We start from the raw sequence: 20205 nt of genomic DNA on the forward strand, positions 1-20205 counted from the left end.
CTTGATTGTAACCCAAGGTGATTATTTTTGCCTGTCTGGCAAGTTGGAACTTGCTGATATTTGAACCTAGTTCCTCTTCCAGCTGGCCTTAATTTTAACTCTCAAAGATAGCAGAGACTCTAGACCTTCTGAGCTGCTCACTAAATTCAAACCTCACAGGAGATGGGCTTACTGTACAGATAACTTTGTGTAATGGGATAAAGTCAGAAAATAGAAGAAAGCTGAATGGGCCAACAGGTAAAATTCACTGCTCCAAAATGTCATTGCCAATGACAGCGGTACTGTGTACAGCTTGAACACAACTTCCTTCTTAACCTGCAAAGTTGTGTCTTTGATAAAGGAGGAATAATGGGGTGGGGGGAGGGGTGGGGAAGAGTTAATTTACCTCATATCAGAAAAGTTTAGGAGGTCTAATATAATTTTGCATTGCTCATTTCTTTATTAGGTCTGCCAAAAGGGAAGAACATGAAGAAATGAAAAGAAAAAAACAGGAATGAATAGGTTAAGCAATGATGAGCGTTTGTCGGCACTGGGTCTGTACTCGCTAGAGTTTAGAAGAATGAGGGGGAACCTCATTGAAACATACAGAATAGTGAAAGGCTTGGATAGAATGGATGTGGAGATGATGTTTCCACTAGTGGGAGAGTCTAGGACTAGTCGCATAGCTTCAGTTAAAGGACGTTCGTTTAGGAAGGAGATGAGGTGAAATTTCTTTAGTCGGTGGTGAATCTGTGGACCATCTGTGGAATTCTTTGCCACAGAAGGCTGTGGAGGCCGTTGGTGAATATTTAAGGCAGAAATAAATAGATTCTTGATTAGTACGGGTGTCAGAGGTTGTGGTGAGAAGGCAGGAGAATGGGGTTAGGAGGAAGAGATAGATCAGCCATATTTGAATGGCAGAGTAGACTTGATGGGCTGAATGGTCTAATTCTACCCCTATTCCTTAGGACAAACAAATCCATGAAAGTTAACAACTCTTGAAGAATGTCCATAGAGAGGAGAAAAAAAACTTAGATCTTCTGATTGTGGTAAAATTATTTCCATATAATGGTCTTATCAAAATATTTTTGCTTAAAGTTACCAGGTTCAATGGCTGCACCCAGATTCCTTTCTATAACATGGTAGTTAAATGAAACTTTTAAAGGCATCCAGAAAAGAGGACTTTTAAATGCACATTTGTGTACAGCTATTGTTGTACAAGCATTCATCGCAGCAGTTGTTTGACGCTCTACACTAAGTATGAAGCTGATGCTGAATGCTTGCTCTTTAGAATGATCGGAAAGTCCCTGGTGATCTTCTACAATCCGTTTTCATCCATGCAGCCTTTTGAGAAAAATAGCCATTCAAATTTATTCCTAAAAAAACCCTCTTTCAGTAGCCACTGAAGACCCCCCCCCCCCCCCCCCACTTGCTGCTTATTAAGTAACATGAGCTAGGAATTCTTGTCTGGCATTGTAATGGGTGGTTTTCAATGTGAACCTTCAAATGATATCTTAAATTGATGCCATGGTATCAGCCAAAGTTCTGATTTGGTGATTGTCTGATCGTGCAGGAATGTGGCACAAAACCCCTGGAGAAATAGAGCCCTAATGCATAGATCTCATGGTATTAAATGTTGACCACACCAGTGATACCCATCTCCTGGAACGAAATTAAATTTAGTTGGAGTTTAGTTTCGAGATACAGCGTGGAAACAGCCCGCCACACCGGTCTGCGGGCCCTGCACACTAACACTATCCTACACACACAATGGACAATTTACACTTATACCATGCCAATTAACCTACAAACCTGTACATCTTTGGAGTGTGGGACGAAACCGAAGATCTCGGAAAAAACCCACGCGGTCAGGGGGAGAACGTACAAACGCTGTACAGACAGCACCCACAGTCGGGATCGAACCCGGGTCTGGCACTGTAATGGTAAGGTGACAAATCTACTGCTGTGTCACCGTGCCACCCTGATTCGAAGTTAAAGTTTAGTTTATTGTCGCATGTACTGAGGTACAGTGAAAAGCTTTTGGTGCGTGCTAACCAGTCAGTGAAAAGACAATACATGATTACAATCGAGCCATTTACTGTGTACTGATACATGATGAAGGGATTTATTTTGCTGGACGGAATGATTGATTGATTGAAAGATTCAGCATGGAAATAGGCTCTTCAGCCCAACGAGTCCATGCTAGCCATCAATCACCCATTCACACCAGTTCTACGTTATCACACTTTTGTATCCACGAGCTACATACAAGCAATTTAGAGTATCCAATTAATCTACAATCCCACACATCTTTGGGATGTGGGAGGAAACCAGGGCACCCGGAGGAAACCCATGCAGTCACAGGGAGAACGTACTAACTCCACACAGACAGCACTCAAGGTTAGGATCAAACCCAGGTCTACCACTGTTCCATCCTTGAAAATGAAAACGTGTTTAGGGGATTTCAACTACTGCAATGTTAAAACCTTCACCAAGCAAACTTAAAGTAAGTATTGATAGAAGGTACTGCTGTTCTGTTGACCAAACATTTAGATATAGAAGAGTTTGCACATCTAATCACACATGCCCAAGCATGAAAACTGGGAGGTCCAGTCAGCCAATGTCAGCAATTTACTGCAGGAACAGGCATCAACCCAGGAACATAATTTGCAGCATAAAATTAATATAAGAAAAAGATAAAAGCAGCCCCTGATTAAACATCACACCAGCAATGATATTTTACCTTGAAACTGTGGCTTTAGCTCCCAGCTGCATGAGGCAAATCCTCCAAAGACATATCCAAATGTATCCTTTACGATCAACAACGTTGGTCCTTTCTGAAGAATCTGAGTGGAAAAACGAGAGAAACTTTCTCCGTGGATTTGGGAGGAGAACACCAGCTTCCACTGGCTTTGGTTCTCTGAAGGCAAGTTGGATTTGAGATAAAGAACAGAAGGGATGTCCAAAACAGTATACATCCCAGAAAATCTTATGCCCACACACTGTGGCAGCACCAGATTTGAACTGAAGATTTCGCCTTGGCCCTCTGATTTCGCAAGATGAAGACCCATAGCGACCAGTGCATGCAGCAAACTTGGGATCTGGGGGACTCTGTACACCCAGTCCTTAAGGGCACTCTTGCTTATTTCCACAGAATGTAAATGCTCTGCAGGCAGATCTTCACCTGTCATCAATGGAAGAGAAAAGAACGTTAAAAATCATTGATCACCTAATCACCATCCAAACCATTAGTCTTCAATATAAAAATCAAGTCCACCAACCGTCTGTGCATTGGAGCCTTTCCTGATAGCCATGAATTCTGGAAAGGTCACTACAATTCTCCATTGAGGTGCCAGGACATAAGAGTCATACAGCGGGGAAACAGGTCTTTCGGCCCAACTTGCCCGCACTGACGAACATGTTCCATCTACACCAGTCCGACCTGCCTGCATTTGTCCCATATCCCTCTAAACCTGTCCTATCCATGCACTTAAATGTTGCAATAGTTCCTGCCTTAACTACTTCCTCTGGCAGCTTGCTCCATACACCCACCACTCTTTGTGTGGAAAAAGTCACCCCTCAGAATCCTACTAAATCTTTTCCCCTGCACCTTAAATCTATGTCCTCTGGTTCTCGATTCACCAACTCTGGGCAAGAGACTCTGTACATCTACTTTTATACACCTCTATTAGATCACCCCTCATCCTCCTGCGCTCCAAGGAACAGAGTCTCAGCCTGCTCAACCTCTCCCTATAGCTCAGACACTCAAGTCCTGGCAACATTCTCCTCGTAAAATGAAAAAAATCACGTTCAATTTTTCTCTGAGGCTCTTCTCATTAGAACAGAGAAGGTCGAGAAAAAAAAGTGAGAGAAAATGGTTAATGTCCTAAATGGCTTTGATTAAGTATACACAGATAATTTGTTTCAGGATAGGAAGAATCAATAAACAAAGCAGTCAGATTTAAAGGTGATTGGCAAAGGAACGAGGGACCCAATGAGGAAATTAAAACAGAAAATGAAAGAAATACTCTGCAAGTCAGGCGGTATATGCGGAAATGGAAAGAGAACCGATGATGTCAGGATGAACTAAGAGATTAATTTTGTTTTCTCTTTTCACTGATGCTGTCTGACTTGGGCGGGTTCTTCCAGCGTTTTCATTTTTGTTTCAAATTTTCAACAGCTCCCTTTTTTTTTCTTCAGATTATAAGGAAGTATTTATTTTAGGTAGTGAGCTGCTACCGGATATGCAATGTCTGAAAAAAGTGGTGAGAGCAGATTTGACCAAATCTTTCAAAAGGAAGTTAAGTAAATATTTGATGTGATTTTAAAGGAGAAGAACAAAGGAGAAAAAGTGGAAGAAACGGAATAGCTCTACAAAAAGTGTCAGTGCAAGAATGAAAGAATAAATGGCTTCCCCTGATCTGCATCAATGAATGATTTTATGCTACACATTCAGGGTGCAACACCAGTCTCAGGGGAGAGATAGAGACAGATAAATTAATCACAATGCGTGCTTTTCATCAACTTAGATAATTATTTGAAAAGTCACAGTTACTACTTCTAATGGGTCTGTCCCACTTAGGCGATTTTTTGGGCGACTACATGTTGAAAATTTATCGGCGACAGTGGCGACAATTTTTGCTGTCGTAGGTTGTCGCCAGGTGTCGTAGGTGAATTCCATTAAATCTAGTCCCTGGCCGTCACCTAAAGAGTCGCCTAAGTGGGACAGGCCCATAAGGGTTTTTAAAGATCAAAAGTATGACCTTGGAGTGATTAAGATGCCACTGTTGTTTATCAGAAAAGGTATTGTGTACCTAATCCTCCAGCATTTTATTTCACTTTACTTGTTTACTTGCACTACAACTGATGCACAGAATGCAGTGTTTTACTTGCCATCTACATTAAACAAATCATTGGAACCAAATAGAAGCATCACGTTTCTCTAAAGCAACAGAAATGTCACCCAGAAAATGTTAGTCTGTTCATAATCTGAAAGTAGAAGTTTCCCTTGACCCAAAACATTAGCTCTAGTTCTCTCATCACAGGGGCTTCCAGCTCTCACTGTATATTTACCACTGTATATTCACCACAAAACCTGTACACTGTAACAGGTTTTGTGGTGAAACCTGTTGGGGGAGTCCAGAACCAGGGGCCACTGTTTAAGAATAAGGGGTAAGCCATTTAGAATGGAGATGAGGAAAACCTTTTTCACACAGAGAGTTGTGAGTCTGTGGAATTCTCTGCCTCAGAAGGCAGAGGAGGCTGGTTCTCTGGATACTTTCAAGAGAGAGTTAGATATGAGATGAGAAGAACTTTTTTCACACAGAGAGTGGTGAATCTCTGGAACTCTCTGCCACAGAGGGTAGTCGAGGCCAGTTAATTGGCTATATTTAAGAGGGAGTTAGATGTGGCCCTTGTGGCTAAGGGGATCAGAGGGTATGGAGAGAAGGCAGGTACGGGATACTGAGTTGGATGATGAGCCATGATCATATTGAATGGCGGTGCAGGCTCGAAGGGCCGAATGGCCTACTCCTGCACCTAATTTCTATGTTTCTATATAGCTCTTAAAGATAGCAGAGTCAGGGGGGTATGGGGAGAAGGCAGGAACGGGGTACTGATTGTGCATGATCAGCCATGATCACATTGAATGGCAGTGCTGGCTCGAAGGGCCAAATGGCCTACTCCTGCACCTATTGTCTATTAGAGGCAATCTTAGAGGAGATATAAGTTTAAAGATCAGCTTGGGATTTCTCCAGCAGGTCAGTGGGTACATTGCCACCGAGTAGCAGGTCCTTGGTTCAATTATTAACCTGTGCTATGTAATTGTCCTCTTTAAAATAATAACATAATGATAACATGTCCTGAGCCCTTGCTGCAACATTGCTTCAAGAAATAACAACCCTAATTTAGAAAAGATAATATTTTTCTATCAACCAATAATCTAAACAATTGCTCAAATGCTGGTATGATTGAATATTTTCTGCAATGTTTCGGTTAAAATTACCACGGACATCATTAAAATGTCCAAACATCTGTGCAGGACATTAAGATAAAGGAGTTCTTTATAATGAACTCTACTTTATTGCAGGTCTGGGCTAGCTGTTCAAATGAAACAGTTAATACCAATCTCAACAGTTCAATTCCTTACCACTGACAAGCCAACCGAACAGCAAATTATCCTATTTCAATCACACCCCTGCCCCCATTATCTTTCCCATGACCCCCCTCCTTCATAAACACATCTCCCACCAGTATCTCCTTCTTTCCCTTCAATCCTTATCCTTCCCACTCATTTTACATTTTCACTCCTCTTCTCTCCTTATCTAACATACTTTGGTCTCATTTTCACCCCTAATCTTTGTCACTTATTCCACCCATCAACCACCCCTCTCCTCTATCCACCCATCAATTGCAGGCTTCGTTCTGCACCCACCTTTTTTTTCCAGTTTTCTCCCCTACTCCAATCAGTCTTAAGAAGTGTCCAGACCTGAAATGCCACCTGTTCATTCCCTCCACAGATGCTGCCTGACCCACTGAGTTCCTCCCGGACTGTCTTTTGTTTGAGATTCCAGCATCTGCAACTTCCTGTCTCCATAGTTCAATACCTTTAATCTTCAACTCAGACATCAGATAGGCAGTCAAACGCGTTGTCCCCAAAATACAATCTGCAGTTTTCTCTACATTCCAACCCCTCAGCATCTTCTCTTGCCGTAATAAGTGGATCACCGATATGATCATATCTTCTGTGAACTGCAAGTGAGATAAGTTACATTAGTTTATTGTTATATACCAGTTGAGTACAATGAAATTCCCTGTTCACGTGAAGCTCACAGTGTAAACAGTATGTACACAGTAATGATAAATATAACAATGTGTGTAAAACAGCAGAATTATGTAAAATTGCAGTGGAATGTCCTAATCTAAAAGAAGATTCAAGTCCATTAATGGAATGGGCAAATGACCTTGACTTAAGAGTTAGAGTATGTGACAGCACCTCGGGAATGGGGTATCAAAGAGGTGATTAGTTCAGGAGTCCGATAGCAGTGGGGAAGAAACCGTTCTAATGTCTTGACATCTGAGCATTCAAGCTCGTGTATCTTCTCCCAGAAGGTAGAAGAGAAGAGGGAACCACCAGAGTGACCGGCATTCTGATAATACTTTCAACCTTCCTGATTCAACGCACTGTGAAGATGGACTGGATGGGAGGATGTGACAAGCCCGCGATGGACCGGGCTGTGTTCACCGTTCTTTACAGATTCAGGCGGTCAAAAGCTGGGCAGTTGCCAAACCAGGCTGAGATGCATACCATCAGATCACTTTCTTTAATGCATCTGTAGAAGTTCATGGGAATCCTTGTGGACAAGCCTCGCCTTCTTAAACACCCAAGAAAGTACATGCATTGATGAGCTTTCTTGATCACTGCATCAGTGTGAAGGGACCAGGTTAGGTTGCTGATGACATGGATGTCTAAGAACATCCAGCTCTTGACCTTCTTCATAGCAGCTCCATTGAAAGGTACATGGTTGTATTCACCCTCTCACTTCCTTAGATCAACAACCAACTCCTTATGATATCATGGGATAAATCATTGACCTGACACCGTGGAACTGATTCTCAATATTCCACTTGGGGAGCTAACAACTTAATGGTATGAACATTGCATTCTCCAATTTTAAATAACTCCCCCCACACAAATCATCCTTTCCCCACCCCCATCTCCCATGCCCTACCTAGACTTGCAGAAATGTTTCCCCTCCCCCTCCATTCCTTTCTCTGGATTCACAATTCGCAACCCTTCAATCCTTTTGTCTCAGTCCCCACCACCCGCCCCCGATCTATGACCTTTGTCTAACCATCTGCCTATCGCCCCCACCCACCTCCCCACCCCTCCCACCTGTGTTCACCATTACTTGTAATGCTTTTTCCTGCCCCTCCTCTCATCTAGCTTTAATCTCCCCCACTACAATCAGTCTGAGGAAGGGTCCTGAACCAAAATGTCCTATCGATGTTCTCCAGGGATGCTGCCTGGACTGCTGAGTTACTCCAGAGGTTTGGGCCTTTTTTTTTTGTAAACCAGCACCAGTTCCTTGTTTCTACATTTCTATCTATTTGATCTGGAATCAACTCATCAAAATTACTGAAGGTTTCAAGTCGAAACAGTAACTCCATCTCTCTCCACAGATGCTACCCTACCCTACCCAGTAAACCTACCAAGCACAGCATTTTGCTTCTGTACTTACCCAGACACAACTATTGTATTAATTCAATGAATGTTAATTCAGTTCCTACATTTTTCTGGCCTCATTGTTACCTAAGATTTCTCCAAAAATTCAATAAATTTGTTCCCCTCCCACAGATGATATTCAGCCTGCTAAGTTTCTCCAGAACACGTGGCAGCACAGTGGCACAGCGGTAGAGTTGCTGCCTTACAGCGCCAGAGACCCTGGTTCGATCTGTACGGAGTTTGTGCGTTCTCCCCCGTGATTTGCATAGGTTTTCCCTGGGAGCTCCGGTTTCCTCCAACACTCTAAGGATGTACAGGCCTGCAGGTTAATTGGCTTGGAATAAAAGTAAAAATTGTCGCTAGTGTGTGTAGGATTGTGGAAGTGTGCACGGATTGCTGGTGGGAGGAGACTCGGTGGGTCGAAGGGCCTGTTTCCACACTGTATCTCAAAACTAATCTAAACATTGTCTGTTGCTGGGGATTTCACAGTTTAAAAGCCGATTCCAAGATCATGTTGCTTTTGGTTAGACATTGGTCATGGGAGGTTATAATCAAAACGAAGTTGAAAGGGAAACTCCACATCCCAAAAATGCAACTGCACATTCTAAAAAAAGTAAACATTTTGCAGAGCCTGTGGTTCAAAGGATTTCAAGCCAAATACACTTTGTAAAAGATAAACCACACCATTGCTGAGAATCTGGCCAACACTAGCATCTTTACCTCTTTTACTTGCCTTCCTGTCACTGGGGCATCAGGATTAGTGGAAATCATACTTTGAATGATGCAACTTCTTTCTTCAGTACTCCCTCGCATGGCATGAAAAAGAAAGCTAAGAAACTGTTTCTTGCTTACACAGTCGGTGACAGTCGATTTTTTTATTGGATCAGTGCCCCTCATTCCATTGTACATTCGGATCGTCATTCTACCTATTACCGCTCTATGAACGTATGCCTAGGGAAGAACAAAGGAACATCAGAGCCTGGTCCATCACAAGTACTAACCTCCTCACCATTTAAGGGATCTACGGGAGGTGCTGCCTCAAAAGAGCAGCCAGCATCAAACACCCACACCACCTTGGCCAAGAGTCAAGAGTGTTTTATTGTCATATGTCCCAGATAGGACAATGAAATTCTTGCTTGATGCAGCACAACAGAATATGTAAACATAGTTCGGTGGGCGGCGTGACTTTCGTCAGCAGCGGCCTCTGCAGTCCGTCTGCGTTTTTATTATTTTATGTCTTTGTTTTTATGTAGTTTTTGTTATTTTTTGTTGGGGTATGTGTGTGGGGGGGGGGGGGGTGGGGGTGGTGTTGGGGGGGAGGGGGTAACTTTTAAATCTCTCCCTGCACGGGAGACCCGACCTTTTCTTTGTCGGGTCTCCGTTGTCGTTGGGGCTGCAACGAGGAGCGGCCTCCAACAGGAAGACCGGGGGCTGTGGTGCCGACTACTCATCTCACCGTCGCGGAGCTGGCCGAGTCCAGAGCGGGTGGAGCTGTGGTGGAGCGCTGCTGCGGCCCGACCTCCGGAGATTCGGTGGCTGCAACTGCGGGTCTGGCGGGCGGCACCGGGAGCCCGCGGGTCCCTGCTGGGAGTCCGCTTTTCGGGGCTTCCGCAACGGCGACTTCTCCCGCCCGAGTTGCGGGGTTGAAGAGCTCCTGGAGCGGGGCCTTACAGCATCGCCCCGCGCGGCTTGGAATGGCTGCGGGACTCTGCGAGCGCACGCCGGGGGCTCTAACACCAAGACCCGGTGTGCGACCTTGCATCACCCGGCGTGGCTTTAATGGCCGCGGGACAATTCGCCATCGCCCGCCGGGGGCTTTGACTTTGACTTTGACTCTGACATCGGGGGGGAGAGTGCAGTGGAGAGAGAAGTTTTTTTGGCCTTCCATCACAGCAATGTGATGGATGTTTATGTAAATTATGTTGTGTCTTGGGTCTATTTGTTTGTAATGTATGGCTGCAGAAACGACATTTCGTTTGGACCTCAAGGTGTCCAAATGACAATAAATTGAATTGTATTGTATTGTATTGTGTTGTAGTACATAACGGAGGAAAAGTTTGGTTTGTGTATATATATATATATTATATTATATATTATATACATTCACACACATATCTATATAATAAAGTCCCATCTTGAAGACTTCCTTTCTGCGCTGTATATAGATTTTAGAGAAAACGCTTCCCTATATCGCTATGATTTTTTGCAATCTTTCAGTCCTCCTCCGCTGAGCCAGTCCCGAGGATTTTTCAGATCGATGAAAAAAAAGTTATGAGTGTTTAAAAAATCTTGAGATCAGCTGATTGGTCCTCTCGCCTGTTAATCACCACAATGAAGGTAACACCCCTTACGGGGGAGGGCAGAACTATAAAACCCCTGATGCCTGAACATGAGTCAGTCAATCTGAAGGATTGCGAGGAAGAGGCTACAACTCTGATTCTGCTGTGAGTCTACTGAACTATGAGTCTACTGAACTGTGAGTCCACCCTGTATGTGCTTTATGTGATTATGTGCTTTATGTGGTTATGTGCTTTATGTGCTTAACCCTTTATGTACTTGCAATAAATGATTTGTTAGCCAGCAATGTGCTTGCAATGAATTATAATTTGTTAACCCTTAATGTGTTTGCAATAAATGATTTTTATATACCAGTAGAGTTTGGCCTGCCCTGTACTTTTGCTTTGGCTTTGCTTTGCTTGAGCTCACCTGAAATGAAAGCAAATGGATTGTATTGTTGGCTGGCCCCACCTGCCCTGTGCTTGACTTGACTTTAAATGGATTGAGTTGTCATGAAATGGATTGTTGGCCCTGCACTCACTGTGCTTGACCAACAACACCCATGCTACCACACCCCAACCCCCCCCCCCCCCCAGTCCTCCCGTGTGAACCTGGTACACAACGGGTCCCACTTAGTCTAGTACTCAATAAATAAACAAAAATAGTGCAATAATAATAATAGTCTGTTGTAGTTCCGAGCTTATTTGTTCTTGTGTTTAAGAATATCACGTTCAAGAAGAGCCTCTTCCCAAAAAAGAATTAGGCTCTTAAACACTACACAACACTAAACTCTACTATGAACTATGGACTGTCTTTGGTTGCAGCAAGCACTTCTGGGGGGTTTTTTTGCGCATGAGTATTGGGGTTATTTAGTGTTCATTTTGTTTATTATATATTATCTACAGGTCTGTTAGTCTGCTGCAAGTAAGGATTTCATTGTTTCGTTGTCGTTACATACGACAATTAAATAGTTTTTACTTTTTGTACAACATGGGCACGGCACAATAATTAGCAGAGCTGCTGCCTTATAACTCCAGCAACCTACGATCAATTTTCTCATCCAATGATGACTGAGGAAATTGCTCGTTTTCCCAGTGACCGTGACAGTTTCCTCTGGGTGTTCCTGTTTCTTCCCACATCCCAAAAGGTGGCAAGTTAATTGACTACTATAAATTATTATGATGCATCTGTACCAGTTGGTGAGAGTTGTTGGGGACATGCCGAACTTCCTAAGCCATCTAAGGAAGGAGAGACATTGGTGTGCTTTTTGGCTATTGTTTCGATATGGCTGGTTCAATGAAAATTACTGGTGATATTTACTCCTAGGAACTTGAAGCTTTCAACTATCTCTACTTTGCCTCTGTCACAGCCATGAAACTGGTATTTGATTGGGAAAGAGGCTTAAAGTGTCCCAACTTCAATAAGATGACTATAATTTATTACATCCAAGCATTAACTCACTAGTAATTTACACCAGTTGTTATAATACTCAAGGAGAAGAAATTATTCTCACAATTCTCAGCAAAAAAAAAAAATGATATTGACTGCATCATCTATACTCCAATTCACACGAGATTCAGATTGTACCATGGTCATTGCAAAGAAACAGCAATTCTAATTTCTCACAAGACATAAATCACTGTTCTCAATTGTAAGTTATGGATTTTAATTTGAATCAAATCTATAGTTGTGAAATGATTTAGATCCTACTAAAGAAGAACATCTCAATTTATAATCTCATTTGGAGGATCTCATTGAAACCTATGGAATAATGAAAGCCCAAGATGAATGTGGGGGAGGATGTTTCCTTTAGTGAAAGTCAAGAACCATAGACCAAAACCTCAGAATAAAAGGACCTACCATTAGAATGGAGATGAGGAGGAATTTCTTTGGTCAGAGGGTGGTAATCTGTGGAATTCATTGCCACAGACGGCAGTGGAGGCCAAATCATTGGGTATTTTTAAAGTGGAGATTAATAGGTTCTTGATTAGTAAATGCATCGAAGGTTATGGGGAGAAGGCAGGAGAATGGGACTGAGGGGGGGAAATAGATCAGCCATGATTGAATGGCAGAGCAGATTCATTGAGCCTAATGGCCTCATTCTGCTCCTATGTTTTATGGTCATAATATCTGAAACAATTCCACGTAAAATTCAGTTACAATAGTATAATAATGAGGACAACAGATGGATTGGGTAGGAGATGTTCTGAGGGCAGGAGATGTTCTGAACTGCCGCAAAATTGTATGGTTCAATCCAATTGGAAAAATCCCCAATCAAAGCTGGGACAGTGTCTGGTTAAAGAGGCAAGGCAAAGCAAGGCAAGGCAACTTTATTTATATAGCACATTTCATACATGAGGCAGACTCAAAGTGCTTCACATAAAAACATGTCATACAATAAAATGAAATAATAAAATGAAATAAAATAGAAGAATTAAAAGAAAAGAAAAGCAAAATTAAAAATGCATTATAAAAAGTGCAAAAGTTAAAAGTGCAATGTAGTTAAGATTTAGCTGAAAGCTAAAGTAAACATAAAAGTTTTCAGTATTGTTTTAAAAGTGGTCAAAGTTGAGGCAAGTCTTAAATCTTCAGGAAGTTTATTCCAGCTATTTGTTGCATAGTAACTAAATCCTGCTTTCCCATGTTTTGTATTTACTCTTGGAATCACTAACAGATTGCTTTTAGAAGATCTTAGCGGTCTAGAAGGCTTATATAGTGGAAGCATGGCAGAGCAGACTCAATGAGCCTGATTGAGACTCAATGAGCCTGATTGAGACTCAATGAGCATGAAAGAGACATCCAGAGATGAAACTGAAATCATTTTCTGTTTTTAATACATGCACACATGAGGTTTGTAGAACCGAACTGGCCCTAACTTATAGCAGTAGCATCACACACTTATTTAATGTTGTCAAGCTCGAAAGGGTGCGGAGAAGATTTACCAGGACTTGAGGGCAGGAGCTATATGGAGAGTTGAGCAGGCTAGGACTCTATTCCTTGGAGAGCAGAAAGATGAGGGGTGAACTTATAGAAGTGTACAAAATCTTGAGAGGAATAGATCGGTTAGAGGCACAGAGTCTCTTACCCACAGTAGGGGAATAGAGAACTAGAGGACATGTTCGTCCTTTCGACTTTTTCTATTTTGTAGTGCGTCTAAATGTATGTTTTAGTGTGGGGGGTGGTGGGGGGAGAAATAGGGGAAACCGTTTTTCAGAACTTACCTCAACGGAGATGCAACTTTTCTCTTTGTTGCATCCCCCCACCCACCCCCATCACGGCCTAACAACTGGTTTGGTGCGGCCTTTCTCGGAGACCGGCCCCGAGCTTCAATAGCAGGCGCGGCGGACTTAGCATCGCAGAGCGGGGCAATCCCTTGCCGGGGATCGCCAGAAGAAGTGCTCTGACCGCCAGCCTGCTGACTATAACATCGTGAAACCGCGGTCTGTGGAGCTTCTAGCCGCGGGCGTGGCGTGGACTTTCCATCGCAGAGCGGGGCGATCCCTTGCCGGGGATTGACAGAAGAAGTGCTCCGACCGCCGGCCTGCGGCCTATAACATCATGAAGCCGCGGCCTCCGGTAAGAAAGTGACCGATTTGGGAACTCCAAAGTGTGTGTTCCGATCCATCCTGACGTTGGTGTTTCGATCAACCCGACGAGAGGGCTTGTACATCGGGCCGTCCGTAGCGGCAACTTTGGAGGGTTCATGACCCCGACCACGGGTGAACCAAGGTGGAAGATTGACTGAACGTTATTGCCTTCCATCACAATGAAGAATGTTAATTCCACTGTGGTGGATGTTTATGTTAAATTCTATTGTGTATTTTTGATTATATGGCTGCATGGTAACTCAAATTTGACTGTACCTTAATTGGTGCATGTGACAATAAATGTGAACTTGAAGCTATAGAGGTGTACAAAATCTTGAAAGGAATAGATCAGTTAGAGGCACTTCCACAGTAGGGGAATCGAGAACAAGAGGTCATAGTTCAGTTCAGTTTAGTTTATTGTCATGTGTACCGAGGTACAGTTAAAAGCTTTATGTTGCGTGCTATCCAGTCAGCAGAAAGACAATACATGATTACAATCATTCCATTTACCGTGTATACATACAGGATAAGGGAATAATGTTTAGTGCTAGGTAAAGCCAGCAAGGTCCAGTTAAGTATAGTCTGAGGGACATCAGAAGTAGATAGTAATGCAGCACTGCTCTCTGGTTGTGGTAGGATGATTCAGTTGCCTGATAAACAGCTGGGAAGAAACTGTCCCTGAATCTGGAGGTGAGCATTTTCACATTTCTATAACTTTTGCCCGATGGGAGAGGGGAGAAGGGGGAGTGACCAGGATAACCCATCCTTGATTATGCTGCTGGCCTTGCCGAGGTAGCTTGAGGTATAAAGGCCTAGGCCTTTAGATTTAAGGTGAGGGAAAGATTTAAGAAGAACCTGAGCGGTAACTCTTTTTTTTACACACAAAGTGCGGTGGGTGTATGGACGATCGCCAACGGAGGTAGTCGAGGCAGGTACTATCGCAACATTTAAGAAATATTTGGACAGGTACATGGATGGGACAGATGTAGAGAGATATGGGCCCAACGCAGGCAGGTGGGACCAGCATAGATGGGACATATTGGTCGGTGTGGGCAAGCTGGGTCAAAGAGCCTGTTGAAATATCTCTTGAAATTGGGGATGAACATTTCTGCCCCAAACAAACAGAGAAAATGGGGAAACATTTGCTTTGTTAACATCTGCATGTGCAATTGGGGCACATTGTGAACTTTTACTGCAAAAGAGTTGTCAGAGCTGAAACAAAGTGCGAACATGAGGATTTCACCATGCTTACATCCCACTTGGGTACAATTACTCGTGGGCTAAAGCCAGAAAGCGTGAAAAAACTGATACAATTTCACAAGATTGCACGAGACAAAAGGATAATGACCATGCTCTAACATGTAGAGTATACCGTTGCTAAGCCTTGTGCTTATTTTACAAGGTCCATTCCTATTGCTCAACTCTCGCAATAACAATAGTGCATACAATCAAAAGCTGCGCAAAAAACAAATAATCTACGATACTAGTGTTACAAAAATACAGCCACAACCTTGCTCTGGTGATCTATTAATGATGAAAAGCTTGTCTGGCCACAGATAAGAATTCCACTGATAATTTGCAGATACGATCTGGATTCCAGGGTATCCAGCTACAAACAGGGTTTTACAAACTTGACATGTTTTTTTCTAAAGTGTTTGAGGCTGAGGGGGGACCTGGTAGAAGTATAGAAAAATTATGAAAGCCATAGATAGGATAGACAGTCTGAACCTTTTTTTTAGCTACGAGTAGAAATGTCAAGGACTAGAAGGCGTACCTTTAAGGTGCGAGGGATAAAATTTAAAGGAGGCGTGCAAGACAAGTTTTTTTTTTTTAAACACAGAGTGGCGGCTGCCTGGAACACACTGCCTGGGATAGTAGAGGCAGATACGAGTGTGAGATTTCAGAGGCCTTTATCACCAGCTTCTCTTTCTCACCTCGTAAACAGCTAACAATGGCCTGTTTCCTTTATCATCATATCTTTCATTTATTTGTTCTATATCTCTCCACATCACTGTCTATATTTCTTCTTTCCCTTTTCCCCGACTCTCTGTCTGAAGAAGGGTCTCGGCCCAAAACGTCACCCATTCCTTCTCTCCAGAGATGCTGCCTGTCCTGATGAGTTACTCCAGCACTTATCTATCTTTCTTTTGATACATATGGATATGCAGGGAAATGGAGGAATATGGATTATATGTGAACAGAGAAGATTAGTTTAGTTGGCATCATGTTCAGGGCAGAGACTGTGGGCCAAAGGGGCCGTTCCTGTGCTGTACTATTCCATGTTTGTTAACATTTCATGCAAGGCACTTCAGCAGCATATTGAGCTTTAGGGAAGAGAACATATTCTGAGTTCTATGCTGGAATGTTGAGGGAAAGCATATGCTGGAGTAACTCAGCGGGTCAGGCAGCATGGAATGGCAAATAACGTTTCGTGTCGGGACCCTTCCTCATACTTTAGACTTCAAGATTAAAGAAGGGCCCGACCTGAAACACCATCAGCCCATTTCCCCCCTCAGATGCTGCCTAACAGCACATTCATGTTTTGTTAACAAATAGACTTACTCTTTAGATGGATTCTCCATTAATACCTTTGAAAGTTCAGCAGAGAATCTCAAGACTAATTTATATGAATTATAATAAATATTGCTTCCTAGGCTCTTTTACACACCTACCTTTAGCATGGCCAGGGTAACCTGCTTCTTGGCAGCTTTCCCGCCCTTTGTTTCTTCAGGGGTATCGGATCCAGAAATAGTGTCAAAAATAATGCTCAGAAAAGTCCGCTCTTCATCTGAGAATTGATTTCGCCAGGCTGCCTGAAATGAATGACTATCGGAATTCCCCATCTTCCCTCACAGGTAACCACCGGCTCCTAAAAATCAATAAATTACATTGAGAAAATATGAGGCAGTCCATTTTCTAAGCCAGCCTGTGTGCAGAATGGGTAAGGTGAATCAATCCCCTGTGAACACACCCTGCTCAAATGTTGTTGTCACTGTTATTTTTGTGAAAAGTGAAACTATTTATCCGAAGGCACTGACTAGATCACTGCACCATTTCACCGGGCACATGATGAAAGACGTACAGTGCCCTCCATAATGTTTGGGACAAAGACCCATCATTTATTTATTTGCCTCTGTACTCCACAATTTGAGATTTGTAATAGAAAAAAAAAAAATCACATGTGGTTAAAGTGCACATTGATCAGATTTTATTAAAGGCCTTTTTTTACATTTTGGTTTCACCATGTAAAAATTACAGCAGTGTTTATAGAGATATAGAACAACAAATGAATGCAAGATATGCAAAACAAGTAATGATGATAAAGGAAACGGGTGACTGGTGCAACTTGGGTGGGGGAGAGATGGAGAAAGAGAATGCAGGGGCCCATCCAAGTCACACCAGGATCTCGTTCTCACCTCGTAAACAGCTCTAACAATGGCCTGTTTCCTGTATTATTGTTACTTTTTTGCATATTTCATTCATTTGTTCTATATCTCTCTGCATCATTGTCTATATCACTCGTTTCCCTTTCCCCTGACTAGTCTGAAGAAGGGTCTCGACCTGAAATGTCACCCATTCCTTCTCTCCGGAGTTGCTGCCTGTCCCGCTGAGTTACTCCAGCATTTTGTGTCTACCTTTGGTTTAAACCAGCATCAGCAGTTCCTTCCTCCAGATACCATTAATCTATGGATAACCAGTCATGAACAATTATCATGGGGACAGATAACTGAAATGGAGAAATCAGTTTGAATGCCAAATATTTGCTATTTTCTGATGAAACAAAACACTTTTTTTTTTTTTTGCTGGATACGAAAAGCAAACTCTTGCAATTCTACTGCAGGCCAGGATAGCAAACAGAAAAAAATAATTTCCTTACTTGAAATTAAAAGCTTTCAATCAACTCCCAGATTCTGATTGATGTGCTGTATGTTTCTTCAACATGTTCTGTCTTTGATTCAGTAGTCCGTTATCCTTTCAGGTTCCAATTGTTATATTCAGTTAAATGAAACCATCAGTATCGGAAGGAATTACACCTGGAGAGTGGGTAGAAACAAGAACAATCACACACAAGATCTATGATGGCAAAGCAGAACCATCTCTGACAAGAGTCTACTTAGCCTAAACTAAACTAAACTCTACTAAAGCCTGCTGATGCTGGAATCTGGAGACAAATAACAAACTACTGGAGCATCTCAGTGGGTCAGGCAAGTAGTTGTGAAGGGAAATGGGCAGTCAACAATTTGTGCCATGACACTTCCTCTAGACTGAAAGAGCACAGAGAGAGCCAGTGTAAAGAGTTGAGGAGAGTGCAGGAAGAGCTGGCGCTCGATAGGTGGTTCAAGGTGAGGAATGATTGGTGGATGGAGTGAATTGGGAGAAGGGAGGGGTGAGTCACAGTGGGGGGAGATTCCCAGTTTCCCTGTACAATGGAGGGGTGGGGGGGAGAATTTCTGAAAGAGCACATCTCTAATTCCCTGGAGTAGAAGGCATCATCCCAAGAAAAGATGCAGTGGAGGCGGAAAAACAGAGAGAAAGGGATGGCATCCATACAAGAGACAGGATGGGAGGAGGTGCAGTCTAGGTAGTCGGTGGGTTTGAGTTAAATGTCGCTATGGTAGTCGGTAGGTTGGAGCTAAATGTCAGTGGATAGTTTGTCTCCTGAGATGGAGACAGAAAGATCAAGAAAGGAGAGAGAGCTGTCACATAGTCCAAGTGATTACGAGGGCAGGCTAGAGGTTAATGCCAAAGTTGATGGAATTGATGAGTTCCGCATTGGCCCTGTTCTACAAGATGTGCAGTTTTAATGGAATGAAATGAAATCATGAGAAAATATTTATTTTTTAACATTGCCAGTTTTGAACGACACTAGCATTGCCAGTACTCACCACCCTCTGTATTCTGTGGCTCGCTGGATCGTTTCAGATTGGGGATCTTTAAGTAGTAATACGTGGGCCAGATTAGGTGATGATAACACATTTCCTTCCCCTACAAATATTTATAAAGTGTCTTTTTATTTTAAAGTCATCCACTAGTTGTAGGAGCCATTTATGCTCGTCATTATATTATAGTCATGTCTAGATATTTCTAGTTCTTATCTGTATGTACGCTGGTAGGTGGGATTTGATACGTAGAGGGGTGTGTCTACATCTCTAGAGGCTAGCGCAGACTCAGAGATTTAGAGTTATAGTTTGCCTCGAGGGATGTCGAGGACAACAGTTTTTACCACGAACACGTTCATGTTCACGAGACATCACACGGAAGAAACAGTTCGTTAGAACAAAAAGTTATGAATTATTTCTTTGTTTTGTATTTCTTCAATAAAAGACCAATTAATCAAGAAACAACGACTAGAAGATTTGTTTTTGCTATCGACGGTTGCGTAAACTATATCTCCACCACGTCCCCGAGTAGTAAAGGCTATCAATGTTGGACATTGAGAAAGTTAAAGAAATTGCCATTACACTAGTTTTGTGAACAATGTTACTGATAATACAAGTAATAAACATGGAATAAAAAGCCATTAAGTTCTCCAATGCCATGATCAGTCATCTAGGTCTCTATTTACTAGTTCATTAATTTAACCACTATGCTAATGAAGTAGTCCAATGCTTAAATAAGCTGATAATTTTCATCTTTTGTTGTACAAAATCCAGCTGAGTTCTCAACAGAATACTGTGGAAAGAATTTTAAAATGCAAAAATGGTCAAAATGTAAATATTTTAAACTTTTTGAAAGCCTGACAAGTCTTTAACTTGTACTTTGTAAAATGTAAGCCAAAACTGTGCATGTTTCTTTCTTGCATGCTCAGCCAGATTCATGGATCCTGGTGAACTGATACCAGATAGGAACCAACATTGGAAAATGGGCAGACTCACGCCATGGACAATGTCAGATTTATGGGTCATTTTCATCCCAATCCATGGGACATTTTATACAGCTTGAATGGGATAACTATTGTTAAAATTGTGACACCCCAGTCAGTGAGGGATGAACTTGTATCTCCCCATCACCCCACTCTAACCTCTTTCATTAACACAAGTAATAAGTATTTGGTCTACATTTCAATTTCCTTTCACACTAAATCAACAAAATATATTCCACGCAAAATGCTGAATAAACAGGTATTTTTAAAAAAGG

The 20205-nt window shown here is 42.4% G+C and overlaps 1 protein-coding gene across 5 annotated transcripts in view; it reads right to left on the reverse strand.

Annotated features, from left to right (window-relative positions):
- Positions 1–20205, reverse strand: part of meak7 (MTOR associated protein, eak-7 homolog) — a 47910-nt gene that overhangs the window by 16736 nt on the left and 10969 nt on the right. For all 5 annotated transcript variants that reach the window (XM_033035786.1, XM_033035790.1, XM_033035789.1 and 2 more), the window contains 5 exons: positions 17945–18101; positions 16740–16936; positions 8924–9154; positions 6585–6729; positions 2723–3163 (listed from right to left, as the gene is read on the reverse strand). In XM_033035786.1, the coding sequence (XP_032891677.1) occupies positions 2723–3163; positions 6585–6729; positions 8924–9154; positions 16740–16910 (988 nt within the window). In that variant the 5' untranslated portion in view covers positions 16911–16936; positions 17945–18101. The remainder of the gene's footprint in view (positions 1–2722; positions 3164–6584; positions 6730–8923; positions 9155–16739; positions 16937–17944; positions 18102–20205) is intronic.

Source organism: Amblyraja radiata, chromosome 17, assembly GCF_010909765.2.
Source record: "Amblyraja radiata isolate CabotCenter1 chromosome 17, sAmbRad1.1.pri, whole genome shotgun sequence".
Taxonomy (NCBI): Eukaryota; Metazoa; Chordata; class Chondrichthyes; order Rajiformes; family Rajidae; genus Amblyraja; species Amblyraja radiata.